The following is a 14,489-nucleotide window of genomic DNA, read 5'->3' on the forward strand; positions in this document are numbered from 1 at the left end:
TCAAAAACACAAGGAAAATGGGAATATTGTTTATATAAGCAAACGTTTTGGGGGAAGGATGATTTAAAAAAAAAAAAAAAAAAACAGCTACAATTTTATTTATATGAATCAATTAACAATTATTAATTATTTTAATTATTTATTATCAGTAGTAAGATATTTGTTGGTATTAAATATGTAAATATATTTTCATTAACATTCATCTATTTATTATGTCTTATAAGTCTAAGAACTCCCCTTTATCATGGTCAAATCACTGAATTGTATGGCCTCTCGTGGCTTATTGTTTTCTTTAAGACAGTATATTTCTAAATTCCTAATTCTGTATAGTATATTTATGTATCTATTCAGTTTGATCATAAGCATTGCTGTGTTTCTGTGTGTCAGGTGGTGTGAGAATACAGCCATATCCAAAGCCCTCAAAGGTGAAATGCAAATCATCAGGTTAGACGCCACTTAAATTCTCCTCTGTTTGATCGTATACTCGCTTCCTTTTTATTAAAAACAATAATTTAACAGAATTTCTCACCTGTTGTTCAGGTATCCTCATAAGAGAAACAGGCTAATAGATCTTCCAGAGGACTATAGTGTGTTGCTCAATCAAGCTAGTCACTTTAAGTAAGTACTGTTAATACAAGATTGCCTATAATGTCCATTGTGTGAATTGAATATTTTGTGCAGATTAATCGGATGTTTCTTGTGACTTCCTCTCTTCGCCCATAGATGCCCAAACTCATCAGATGACGAGCGAAAGCACCCGACTCTGTGTCTTCTGTGCGGGGTCATGCTGTGTGCGCAGAGCCCCTGCTGTCAGGAGCAGCTGAACGGGGAGGAAGTAGGCGCGAGCACTGCTCACGCTGCCATCTGTGGGGCTGGAGTGGGAATGTTTCTCAGGTGAGAGGAAGACAAGAGAAAACATTTATTCTGTGAATATATCTGAAATCACACATATGTTAGTATGTTCGAATTCACAGTATTCATAAAGCAGTTGACAAAAAGTAGCCGGATCACCTACTAGTGCGGTCAGTATGGTCACATGACAATAACAACGTCATACATTGCATTTATACTATATAGATATAGAACATACTTTTTTTTAGCGGTGGGGACGTAATTACTTATTCAAATTAAGTATTTACTCAGTAAGCCATTTCAGACGCAGCCAGTGTGTATCTTATTCTACAAAAGAAATATGTAAATGATGTAAATAAAGACATACAAATAACTGTTGATAATAACAATCTTGTTTGTGTCTTTCTGAACAGGGTTCGAGAGTGTGAGATCATCTTGATGGCCAGTAAGACACGGGGCAGTCCCTATCCAGCACCTTACCTTGACGACTATGGAGAAACAGACCCTCAGCTTGGGTAAAGTTCATTGTTGTGAATTTTTACACCAGCTCCTTGCAATAGAGTTTGGAACACATTTTGGATTAATTTAACAGTGTTCGTAAAAGTTACTTATAGGGCTGGGTTTTGACACAAATTTCACAATTCGATTCGATTCTCATTCACAAGCTTGCAATTCGATTCCTGATTCGATTCGATTCAATATTGATTATTTTGGATATATATCTGGTACACATACAAAATTTTCTCAAGGAAAAAAAAATCTCTTAACTAATGCTGTAAAATATACATGAGAGTCAGTTGGTACTACATTACTATAGTATTAAAGGTTAAAACTGACTGAATTGTTAGGCTATACAACTGCTTAAATTACATAATAATATTTCTACTTCAATTCGTTTTTTTAAATATAAATATTTAAATGGTGGCTATAATAAAAAAATATAAATTCAACTTTGAAGAACATTAAAAGTTATAGTGAATATATTATATGGTGCATATATTTAGCAAAATGCTCCTCTCTACAGTTTATTTTTCTAGTTGACTAATGACTTTATGGTCACGAATATGTTTTTTCTGAGGTAAGTTAAATGTGACGTTACGTGACATTGTTTACAAGCCGTTATATTGACGTCTTTGTGCGGCTGAAACACTGATTGAGCGATTACATGAGACAGGATACGGATTGTAAAGTTGTACTATTTCTTTTAACTTACCTTCGGATGTTTAGTCATGTTTATTTTGTGCTGAAACTGGTATTAATGTGGAGGAATGATCGGCATACGGTAAATAAAAATGACCTACACCTTGATCTACATGAGAGAGAAAATGTATAGTTTTTATTCTATTTGAAATCACATGTGTATGTGTTAACTCATTAAATTAACCATGTTTTTACTATAGTAACTAGTTTAACTATGGTATTTGCGGTAAAATCACAGTATCCACAAATTTACTATTCTCTCACTACAGTAACCATAATTATGCTATTTGTAGTAAAACTACAGTAACCACAAATTTAACATAGTTTCATTATAGTAACTATAGTTTAATATTTGTAGTTAAACTATGGCAATACAAATGGTAGGCTAATATATCCGTCAAAAATGGCTGCTATTACCATATATAAAAAAACCTTTGACTACTCAGGCCTACTGGTAAATTGCTGCTAAAAACTGGTCAAGGAAGTATATAAAGTATATATTATTTTATTGTCAAAACTGCACATAAATACATATATATTTTTTTGTTTTTGCAAATAAATGATCAATAAGTAGGTTAAATAATCACACAGGTCAAAATGTTTTACTTCACTTTTTTACAACTTTGGAATCTAAACTGGGAATCGATAAGAATTGAAATCAATAAGCAGAATCAGAATGGATCAAATGAAAACAATACCAAACCCTAGCCACATGTTGTGACGTTCACTGATTTATGAGCATGTTATGAACACTGATCAGTTGATGGCAAAATTCAAAAGATGGTTCTTTGGCGCAACTTGCACACCCATGGCCATACTGAGAGAGCATGTTCCAGTATTCTGAAAAGAGTAAAAAAATTTATTTTCAATGTTTGCTTTGTTTGCTTAAAATGAACCATATCATAGCCTTCAATATCTCTTTGAAAAATAACTTTGTAACTTTTAAACAAGTATTAAAATGAGTTCAATGATGTTAAAGGTTCTTTATGGAACCATTTAGACAAAAAGGTTCTTCTATGGCATCGTGAAGCACCTTTATTTTTAAGAGTGTAGTTACTTATAAAAGTAATGCACTAAAATATTGCCTTACTCCATGAAAAAGTAACTAATTGTGTTACTTTTTATGCTAATTAATACATTGTTACTTTTATGTTACTTTCTGTCACCTGCTGGGCTTGCTTATTTGTTTTAATAACAAAAAAACCCAGAGGCTCTTTCACACCAATAAATAAATAAAAATAAGTGAATAAATGGGAAAATAAAGTAACTTGTATTACTTATTTGAAAAAGTAATTCAGATATTTTGTTGTAAATTTAAAAGTAATGCATTAATTACTTGGGGAAAAAAAAGTAATCTGATTACTTGTTTTATTGTGTAATGTGTTACCCCCAATACTGGCAATAAAATATTGTGAATTTTACTATATTGTTATATTAATGCATATACAGTAAATATACACTACTGTTAATAGGAGTTTTTTAAAAGACTCTTATGCTGACCAAGGCTGCATTTATTTGATCAAAATATAGTAAAAACAGTAATATTTCAAACTATTATTACAAATAAAACCAGTATTTTATATTTCAATATTTTGTAAAATGTAATTTATTCTTGTGATGCAAAGCTGAATTTTCAGCAGCTATTACTCCAGTCTTCAGTGTCACATGATCCTTCAGAAATCATTCTGATATGCTGATTTGGTATTCAAGCAACATTTCTTATTATTATCAACATTGGAAACAGTTGTGCTGCTTATTATTTTTGTAGAAACTGTCACACTTTTTTCAGGATTCTTTGATGAATAGAATGTTCATTATAAAGGTTTTTACTGTCACTTTTGATCAGTTTAATGGGCCTTGCTGATTAAGTATTCATTTCCATAAAAAAAGGAAAAGAAAAGTCTTTTTAAATGGTATTATTAGTTGATTAAAAAAAAATAATGTCTTGATTTAGTGAGAAGTCTGTGGGTAACCAGTGTTATTTTAGTGTCATTGAGATACTGTAATTTTTGTTCATATTCTGAATTTATTATTTTTATATTTTCAATTTTCATATTAATTTTAGTTAAAGTTTTATTCATTTTGTTGTGTGTTTTAGTCATTTTTAGCAGTTTTTGTGTTTAGTTTTACGTAACTATAATAACACTGTGTGAAACAATGATAGATTTTATACTGAATTTACTTTTATTACTGAATTTTCTTGAAATTTCTTGTATTAAATTTAGTGCTGGGCAACAATTAATCAGATCCAAAATAAAGTTTTATTTTATATAATATATGTGTGTGTGCTGTGTATGTTTATTTTGTATATATATAAAGACACACACATACAGTATATATTATGAACATATTTACATGTATATAGTTATATTCATATAATTTATATTATATATAAATATATTTAATATATAAACATAACATATTTTTCTTAAATATATACGTGTGTGTGTGTGTGTGTGTGTATTTATATATACATAATAAATGTACACAGTACACAGACATATATGTGACCCTGGACCACAAAACCAGTCTTAAGTCGCTTGGGTATATTTTTAGCAATAGCCAAAAAAAATTGTATGGGTCAAAATTATAGATTTTTCTTTTATGGTTATGATATAAAGATCATGTTCCATGAAGATATTTTATACATTTCCTACCGTAAATATATCAAAACTTAATTTTTGAGTAGTAATATGCATTGCTAAGAACTTCATTTGGACAACTTTAAAGGCGATTTTCTCAATATTTAGATTTTTTTGCACCCTCAGATTCCAGATTTTCAAATAGTTGCATCTCAGCCAAATATTGTCCAATCCTAACAAACCATACATCAATGGAAAGCTTATTTATTCTTATTTAAGCTTATTTATATACTTTCAGATGATGTATACATCTCAGTTTCGAGAAATTGACCCTTATGACTGGTTTTGTGGTCCAGGGTCACATATTATGTAAACAAAAACGTTTATTTTGGATGCGATTAATCGTTGCCCCGCACTAATTCAGTTTTAATCTACTTGCAACAATGGCTGGTTTGTCAAAATTACCGTTCCTCTGATTGGGTGGGTGAGGGAATCATAATTCACATCCAAAACATAAAGATATTAAATATAATCAAAATGCTGAAAATGTAATTCTGATGTAAACACTGTATCATCATCAAGCGTGTGCTTTGTCAGTTTATTCTTTATAGCTGTATTTGTTTGTGCTTTGCTAGGCGTGGGAACCCGCTGCACTTGTGTCCAGAGCGCTACCGCAAGTTGTTTCATATGTGGCAGCAGCACTGCGTCCTGGAGGAAATCGCCCGCAGTCTGGAGCTCCTCAACGTCATGTTCCCCTTTGAGTGGCAGATGCTTTGAGCTCCGAGACTGCCAGAGGAAGTGCACAATGCGAGTAGCAAGACACGCCGACTGCAAGGAGTAATAAACTCCCTCACTTCTCTACCTACTGCTGTCCGTGTTTTCCAGCAGCCCAGTGCATTATGGGTAGTCACACTAAACAGACCCATAGAAGATATTAAAGAAGTGAATGTGTTCTCTGGGCTCTTTATTTATCTAGCTTGGGTTGCAGATCTACAATCGTTTTAGCACTGCAGCTTTTTCTTTTTGCTCATTGTGGTGTTTTTGCATTTGTTTTCAGGGTGTAAAGATTTATTGCAGGGCTTGTGTCTCTACAAACCACATTAACCTATGTGAAATGCTAGGCCTCTCACCCTGCTACAGCCTTTTTGCTCTTTTTTTTTCATCTGTGTAAGAAATGTATTCATGTGAATATAATCTATGTACTACTTTATTATGTAAAGCTGCCCTCAACATAAAGTATATTCAGTGTTTCTGAGTAAAAAGCTGTTTTTCAAATTATGCTGCTTCACATGCTACGCCTAAATAATAAGTCATATTTTTCATAAAAATACAGTTTTTCATTAAAGCAGCACTGTGTAACTTTTTCTGTGTTCAGAATTTGCTAAATGTATATAATGAGCATCATGAATTCATCTTCCAAACCGCGTTTTTGTCTTATTCCGAGTCACTACGGTACACTTATAATAAGTACTTATATTTGGACTATTGTAGCCTGGTCGGGTCGTCACCGCTGCGGAGTAACACATATCTGCGTGAATCGCCATAGACATAAACTTGGAGAAGTAGCTCCGGTTGGAATGTTCTTCCGCGGGATGTGTGCAGTTCTGTTTATTAACCGCTAGAGCGCCAAAAGTTACATAGTGCTGCTTTAACGTTTTATGTTTTCTTTTAAAATTCTCATTATTATTATTACAGTCAAATTGCTATATACTTTCTAAAATTAAATCAGCATGAAAGCCAAAAAGACAACAAACATAACATAAAAAAATAAAATTAATATTATTTTTTTCTTACAGTGACAATGAGATTTGTTACAGTAATGAATTTGGGGGGAAATAATCTTGATGCAAATGATGTTAATATTTCTAATAATAGGCATCATTTAATTCAAGCTAATTTTCGTATTTCTTTTGATTTTGGGGTGAAATATGACCCAAGCATATTCTTGACAGGTTTCATGAGATTCACTCATGCTATGGATGTCACATGAACATGTAAATAAACAACAATGTATAATTAGATGATGCTATTTTACTATAAGAACGCAGCTGTGATTTAAATTAAGAAACAAAATATCATTCACATAATCACATGCAACAATGTAAATTCAAGTATATTCCACTTGTCGATATATACTAAATCAAACACAAGTGCTTTACCTGAGCGTCAGTCAAAGTCCAGATTTTTTTTTTTTTTTTCCCACTCATGATCTGGTTCAAGATGTAAGAGCTTTTAATTTGCACTTAAAGGGATAGTTCACCCAAAAATGAATATTTGATGTTTATCTGAAATAAACTACTGAGTGACATCACTATTTGGATGGATCTCTTTCACCTCACATTCTGTCATCCTGTTAAATCTCTGTATTCATCAATTATCTGTACTTGATTATTTATTCAGGTTCAAATTATTTAAATTATTTCCTAACTATGATTGATGGGTGTTTCTGTTAGATATTAAAAACACAAACAAGAAATGCTTCTCTTGTGTGTATGTTTTGAGATTTCCGTGTAATTCATAGACATCAGTGCAACATTGATAATATGCAGATCAGCATATTAGAATGATTTCAGGTGGGTCGTGTGACAATGAAGACCGGCGTAATGACTGCTGAATATTCACAAATGTATTCATATAATTGTTTTTATGATATCTTGTGTTGTTTTTTGTTTTTAAAAAACCCACTTTAACTAGTAAACTTTTGTATAATGCAATATAACACTTGATCAGCACCCATTTCTATAATGCATTATACTTTTTAAAGCTGTAACCATGAATAGGTATTACAACTGATAAATATAATACATTACATATAATGCACGTGTATAATAAGGCACTGATGTACCTTTACATTGCATTCTGTATACATACATGCTTCAAATACAGTGTTACCATAACAATTGTGTGAAATTTAAATCAGCTTGTTCCTTTAGGATAGGTTTTCATCTGGCTTTACTTATAATAATAAATAAATAAAGTTTATTTATTGGCATATGGTTCCATAAAGAACCTTCGACATCCAAGGAACCTTTCAATGGTCCTTTATTGTCCTTTAAATGTTCTTTAGATTATTCAAATGTTCTTCACACTAAGAAATAATCGGTTCTTTCAAGAACTTTTCACTGAAATGTTATTTGAGGAACGCAAAATCACTGTGAAAACCTCCCTTTGGAACAGTTGTTTTTCACAGTAAAGGAGAGAGCATATAATTCAATAATGCAAGTGATTCAATGAACTTTAGTACCCTTGAAACCAACACTTAAAACTCTTTAATAATGTATTGATTACATTTACATGTTGCATTTATTGTCATTACATATCCATGATATATTTTAGACATGGGTGTGCTTTGTAAAAAAAAAAAAAAATGATTATGAAATATACATCTTTGGAAAATGTGTTTTAGAGGCTGTTGGTATCATGTTTTCACCAGTGATTACAATACCTGGCTTTAGGCACGAGACCAAGGCATAAAATAAGAATTTTTGGTGGCTTGTAATGGGTAAGCGGAGAGTTTGATTTCATGGAAATAGACATATTGAAAGAGAGAGAGAGCATGTACTACCGTATGTAGTTTTGTGTATTTTTGCGATTTTGGACCCCTCTACAGTTCGATGTCGTAAATATAGGCTATCACTGTCGTAACTACAGTGAAAACCTGCAGACACGTGCATTTTTTATTTTTTTCCCCCTTAAAGCAAATCCCTTTTAACTTAAAAACTGTCAGAAGAGACGTTTTGGAGGATATAGGAAAGAAACAGAAGCTATTCGCCTTATTAGAAGTCAGTGCAGCCTACATCAGGATGATTTTGGAACTAAAAAAAAAATCACATACAGTTGTTTTAATTGCTAATGAAAAACCTACAGTACACAGTGAAGCTCTATATAAATCCAGTGATAGGTAGCAGACCTACTCTTCAGTAATCACATAATTCACACAAGAATCTCTAAAACACAAAAGAATTTAACGGTTGTATTCTTAATGAGAGGCAATTTATACATTTTAAAACTCTGAAGGCCCCATGATGCTTTGCCTTGTGTGTTAAAACAGTAGGCTACTTGGTCCAGTAGTCCAGTCCTCTGTGGCTTATGTAATGTTTCTGGCCAAAATGTGCATTCTGAAGACCTAACTGGCCATTGGAAGAGGCTTTGGAGGCACATTGTCTGGACCATAGTGTGCTGTAGGTGGTTTGTCAATGTTTGGATCTCCATTGCTTGATATGTTGATCTGATTGAACTTGCCCAGGTGTTTGATGATGTTGAAATTAGAGCGAGCCGTCTCCACAAAGCTATTCTCCAGGAGCCACCCGTCTGACTCACACTCAGGGTCCCCCTGCCGCAGCACGTTTTCCAGAGATGTTTGGAGGTAACGGACCCCCGTTAACACAGAGAGCTGTCAGAGAAGAAAATTATGCCTTATTCATGAGCTAGTTTTCACCGATAGCTAACAAATTTGGTCCAGACAATTCTTACTGAAGCTTCACGTCATCCTTTGTAAAGCAGTCATGTGCTTTACTTAGGACGCTGAGGGATTGGAGTGACTGGTGCATAGAGCAGATTATAAAGTGAATGTACAATCGGATTAGGTCACGCAACCAGAGCACATTTTTATAAAGATAGTGAGTTGCCCCTTGCTTTTTATTAGTGTAGAGTTTCATAGTACAATTGTTAAAACAATGTTTCAGACAAAATTGGGTCAGTATATTTTTTTCTCTGCCAGCAAAAGAACAAAAAATGCAAATTGTAGCAAGTCTTTGAGCATTGTCAAGCAATTGTAAATGGTTCTGATACATATTTCTGTCATGACAACTCTCGGAGGGATTGTAATGTACATGACAATGTTAATGTATTTGGTCTTGCCGGAATAGATCTGCTACGCTGCTGCTCCTGCAGCAGAGCAAGTACCGAGACTTGCTACTGCCAATACATCCACAACATGCTGCTGTGAGCATGTAAGAATATTGCTGCTGCAAATATAACATACATGAAATAACCCCCATATAGCATACATGAATTACCTCGTAGCAGATCTATACAGGTGGAGCTGGGGAAGGTGGAGGGTTTCTGAAGCAAGCTGCAACTGCTACAGCTACAGCAAGCACTAGTCATATATTTGAATGTTGAGCAGCGAGCTCATTGGCTACCGATACAGGAGAGAACCAATCAACTGTGCCATGTGATAATGATGTCATTAGGTCAGATTTAGTTAGACCTATCGGACTGCACCATCTAGAGTTTCATGCCAGAACTCTATATTTAAACAAACCGACCATTCTATAATCATTCTACTTGGATCTGTTGATGTTCTTGAACTGTGTTTCAATGGCAAGGCTATTAACAGCAAAATTAATTTGTGTAATTTCCGTAATTAATATACATTTTATGTCTTTAGTCTATTTTCAGCGATTATTATTAAGACATTAACAGTAGCCAATTATAGGAATTATTCAACTTAAATATTCCAAAGTAACTGCTTAACTACAATTTATCGCTGAAGCCATTTTAAATCTTTACACAGGTTGGAACTGAGTTTACGAGTTCTATTGGTCAATTCACACCACACCAACAGACACAGACCAACGGCAACAGCTGACCGAATATAGTATGTGACTCAGATGCTCCAAGACCCGACAAACATTAATTCAACATTTTTAATTGGCGAAAAAAGCAACGACCAATGCCAAGAGATGCTGACAGGGGTAACACATTAATTAGCAAAATGTGTGTCTGTTGCTGTCTGTCTGCGTCAGTCAGTGCAGTGTGAATTGGCCTTATTAGGACGTAAATGCTTTTTGCAGTTTGGAAGCATTCCGACATGGCATGAATGCAATTACTGTATAAAAAAAGAAGTAGCTTAAATTTTAGGAATAGTCTGATTTTGTTCCACCAATGAATATAGTTCCAAACGAAGCCAATTAGAAAGAACCCTGCACCTTCAAATCATTTGAGTGAATAATTCAATGGCTTACTCATAAAGAGGGCCACTTCTATCCACCTACCAGTGCTTTTCAACTGTCAGCATTTGTGGAACACAGCTAAGCCAATCAAATTTGATGAATTAAGGACTGATGTCATGAACAATCCAGATTTTTGTAAAGGCACAGTCATTGTTCAATTAAATTTCTAGTCATTTCAGTTGGAATCTACCTAAACAGGACATCAAGTGGGTGAAAGATTTTGCACACAGATTTCAACAGAAAGCTGCTTGGTTTTTAAAATAACTTATTTGGGAGCAATGCTTGATGCCCACAAAGCTTTGCAGACATATTGCACCTTAATTGTATCGGTACACTCATTCTGTTGCAGTGTGTTAGCATTACTGCCTGCTGTATTGATCTTTTTATGGGTATATATTAAAATATAAAAAAAAATGTATACCTCATTTGTAAGTCGCTTTGGATAAAAGCGTCTGTTAAATGACTAAATGTAAATGTATTTCATATTTGCATATTCCAGGCACGAAGTATGCTAATATGCTGAGCAGTTAAGGAACTAATTTACCATTATACATAATATATCATTTAATTTAAGAAATCCATGGTCATATTTGCGTGTTTAAGACATCATATAGCATTCATCGAATTTATAGGTTCTCTAAAATGGCAATGAATAGAGTACCCGTTAAAAAAATGTATTGCTAGGTAAAGAAATGGAATTACTAATATGACGACCGAATATGAGAGTACTAAATAGCATTGAATACATATTCAATACTTCCCTATTGCCAAAGCAATAGACACAACCAACCTCAAAGAGCCAGATGATCAGAACCGTGAGGCCAACAGAATGCATGATGTTGGTGTAATAATCTAGCAGAGCCTGACGACATCCTCTCATCCACAGGTTGAGCTCCTCTGTCTGGTAGTCGTAATTAAAGTGGGCGGAGTTATTGGTGATTTGGTACTGAATGCATGGCCGAGGAGAGTTGACATTGCAGCAGCTGAAGGGAACTCCGTCCATTAGGTATTTTCCCTCAACGTTGCTTCGCAGACGACTAGTAAGAAAAAATTGCATTTGTAAAATTTTGTGAATTCCATTATTATTAATGCAACTATTGGTCATGTTATAACTGTATATATATTAGGACTCCTCTTAATATTTTAATAGCTATTAACAATTTAAATAATATTAACTATTTAAATAACTATTTTTCCAGACCCAACTTACTCTAGCACTTCCCGTTGGGACATATCCAAATATCGGTTGCTGACCCACTGGATCTGGAACCAATCTCTGTAGCCCTCGTTCCCACAGCATTGGAACTGGATCTGCAGCTGGTCCACTGTATGCTTCAAGAAGCAGCGGCCTGGTGTGTCTGTGTCCTTATAGTAACGCATAGCATCCCGCAGCCCAAATGTTAGTGCTTCCTCCAGCTGTCCGTGCATGCTGTAGCACATCAAGGCGCCCGCGAGCACGCTCAGAGTGAAGAAAAACGTGCAAATGATGTATGGGAGCATCACCAACTTCCAGCGTAGGAATTTGTTGGTGTCCACACAGTCATAGCAGATCTTTCCTCCCAAAAAGTTAATCACGCAGGCTATAAGTCCCACGGCAATTAGCATGTTTGGCACGGATTGGAGCTGACTCTCAGCCATTAGATCCTGCCGCTTGTTAATTTCAACTTTTAGAAAGATGCCCAAGCTAAAGAGGATGATACCTGTTACAACGGATATCCAGTTTAGTACCCACAAAACCTGGGCCAGTTTGTCTCTATTGGTTTTGGTCAATTTTATTGGCAGCACAGCCATCTTACCAATATTTCAGAGAACCTTTGATTTAATTGATCTTGTGGAAGTCTACTGGAGTTCCTAGTACACAAATCAACTAAATTAGTTTTAGATGTAACTCAGTGAGGTGTTCAAGGTTCCTACGGAAGATGACATGAATGGACTAATGCTTCTTAGCAATTAGCTTCTTAAGCTAACTTAGTGAGTGTCAATCAATGGAAAGACCTTGAAACACTATCTCCACAAAATATTCATGGAGCTTAAGGCAAAAAGAGAGGAAAAAGTACTTTTATATACAGTATATATTTGGACAATGGGTGGCTATTGAGAAGAACATGACTGCATAAATATGAGTCTGATAAAAATAGAAGGATACATACTCAGTCATATTAAAAGAAATGAATCCAGTTCATTTTATCTTTCAGTATGCTACATTGTTAGCGTTTTACCTTTTTTATCATGCAAATATTTTTAGCCATTTAATGTTTCAAAAAAGCTAATAATACTCCTGTTCTGAGTGTGGAAAGCTCAAAATAGCTGACGAAACGAAATAAATTCACCTGAACAGACAGGCACAGGGCTTGTCCTTAACCAGGCATGGTGATTGAGATGATCCCAGCATAAGGGTAGTAATAAACAGCTTATTACTCACCCATCCATGCCTTTCCATCACTCAATAGCATCCCGCCCTATTCCAAGTGATTTTTCTCTTTCTCTCCATCAGATGCCTTCAGTTTTTGTGAAACAATCTGAATGCATTGTTTGCTGATGAAAACTTATATGTGTATGTGTGTTAGTGTCTGCCGCAGACTCAGCTGTGACCTCTTTCATAATTCCTTCTAATCAGTAAGCAGCCCGGTTGGATTTGGAAGAGTACCTTCTGCCACCAGCACAAATCTCACTGACTGGGATGTGTGTGTGTGTGTGTGTGTGTGTGTGTGTGTGTGTGTGTGTGTGTGTGTTAGTGTGTGTGTGTGTGTGTGTGTGTGTGTGTGTGTGTGTGTGTGTGTGTGTGTGTGTGTGTGTGTGTGTGTGTGTGTGTGTGTGTGTGTGTGTGTTAGTTAGAGAATGAAGAAGGGGAAAGAGCTACTAAGAGTCACATAGTTTAATTGTTGTATCATTATTGTGTTAAATTACACATTTAGATTAATTTTTAACGAGCCAAAAAGAACGCACGTCAGAGCTCTGTTCATCAATTTGCACTGGCTACAAATAGCTTCTCTCATAAAAATCAAGGCATTAATGTTTGCCTACAAAACCACCACTGGCTCTGCACCCCTTTACCTAAATTCATTACTTCAGTTATGTGCCCTCTAGAACCTTGCATTCTGCAAGTGAAGGTCACATTATTGTGCCATCTCAAAGAGGCACAAAATTACTTTCACTGACTTTTTCATTAACTGTTCCCTCCTGGTGGAATGACCTGCCCAAATCAATCCGAGCAGCTGAGTCCTTAACCATCTTCAAGAATTGGCTAAAACACATCTCTTCCATCTTTATTTGACCCTCTAACTCTAGCACTCTCTATTCTAAATCTATTCTTAAAAAAAAAAAAAAAACTTGCCCCATTTAGACTTGCACTCTCTTCATTGCTTCCATTGTCCTCATTTGTAAGTCGCTTTGGATAAAAGCGTCTGCTAAATGTCTAAATGTAAATGTAATGTAATTGATATTTTACATATCCTATTTAAATACAAATATTACATATTTTACTTCGTAGCTTAGTTACATAATATACTTTACTTAGTAATTTCTTTTAAAATAAGAGACCTCATTTTAAATCAATCAATCAATAAATCAATCAGTCAGTCAATCAATAAATAACATTGGGATTAAATTTGCCCCTTCTACCAAAACAGAGGTAATATGTATGTGTGACAAAACCATGTGACCTACATCAAACACAATCTAATGCCTCACACAGTTTGCACAAGACTCCTATTTTGTCTTCTAAAATTAAATAAAAATATTGGGAAATAAATCAAACAAATGAATAAATAATAATAATAAAAACGAAACATTTAACAAGTATGTAAAATAAACAAATAAAACCCAATAATCAAACAAACAAAACAAAACAAAAAAAACAATGTCAAAACAGAACAAAGCAAAACAAAACAAAAGCAAA

The 14,489-nt window shown here is 34.4% G+C and overlaps 2 protein-coding genes across 4 annotated transcripts in view; one reads left to right on the top strand and one right to left on the bottom strand.

Annotated features, from left to right (window-relative positions):
- The window catches only part of LOC107679782 (E3 ubiquitin-protein ligase UBR1-like), a 47,615-nt gene extending 41,649 nt beyond the window's left edge, over positions 1–5,966 (top strand). For all 3 annotated transcript variants that reach the window (XM_016475429.1, XM_016475432.1, XM_016475430.1), the window contains exon 44: positions 5,270–5,966. In XM_016475429.1, the coding sequence (XP_016330915.1) occupies positions 5,270–5,411 (142 nt within the window). In that variant the 3' untranslated portion in view covers positions 5,412–5,966. The remainder of the gene's footprint in view (positions 1–5,269) is intronic.
- Positions 5,967–8,714: 2,748 nt separating this feature from the next.
- LOC107679754 (photoreceptor outer segment membrane glycoprotein 2-like) lies at positions 8,715–12,608 on the bottom strand. The gene is made up of 3 exons (XM_016475392.1): positions 11,802–12,608; positions 11,382–11,628; positions 8,715–9,027 (listed from the first exon to the last, which is right to left on the bottom strand). Exons 1-3 carry the CDS (start codon positions 12,380–12,382, stop codon positions 8,761–8,763), a joined length of 1,095 nt encoding a protein of 364 aa, XP_016330878.1. The 5' UTR covers positions 12,383–12,608; the 3' UTR covers positions 8,715–8,760.
- Positions 12,609–14,489: the final 1,881 nt, after the last annotated feature.

Source organism: Sinocyclocheilus anshuiensis, unplaced genomic scaffold, assembly GCF_001515605.1.
Source record: "Sinocyclocheilus anshuiensis isolate Anshui unplaced genomic scaffold, SAMN03320099.WGS_v1.1 scaffold676, whole genome shotgun sequence".
In the NCBI taxonomy this organism is placed as follows: Eukaryota; Metazoa; Chordata; class Actinopteri; order Cypriniformes; family Cyprinidae; genus Sinocyclocheilus; species Sinocyclocheilus anshuiensis.

Coding starts and splice junctions, on each gene's coding strand:
- LOC107679754 (XM_016475392.1), bottom strand. CDS start 12,382: ATGGCTGTGCTGCCAATAAAATTGACCAAAACCAATAGAGACAAACTG. Junction 11,629..11,801: donor TCCCAACGGGAAGTGCTAGA/GTAAGTTGGGTC, acceptor TTTTCTTACTAG/TCGTCTGCGAAGCAACGTTG. Junction 9,028..11,381: donor TGATCATCTGGCTCTTTGAG/GTTGGTTGTGTC, acceptor CTTCTCTGACAG/CTCTCTGTGTTAACGGGGGT.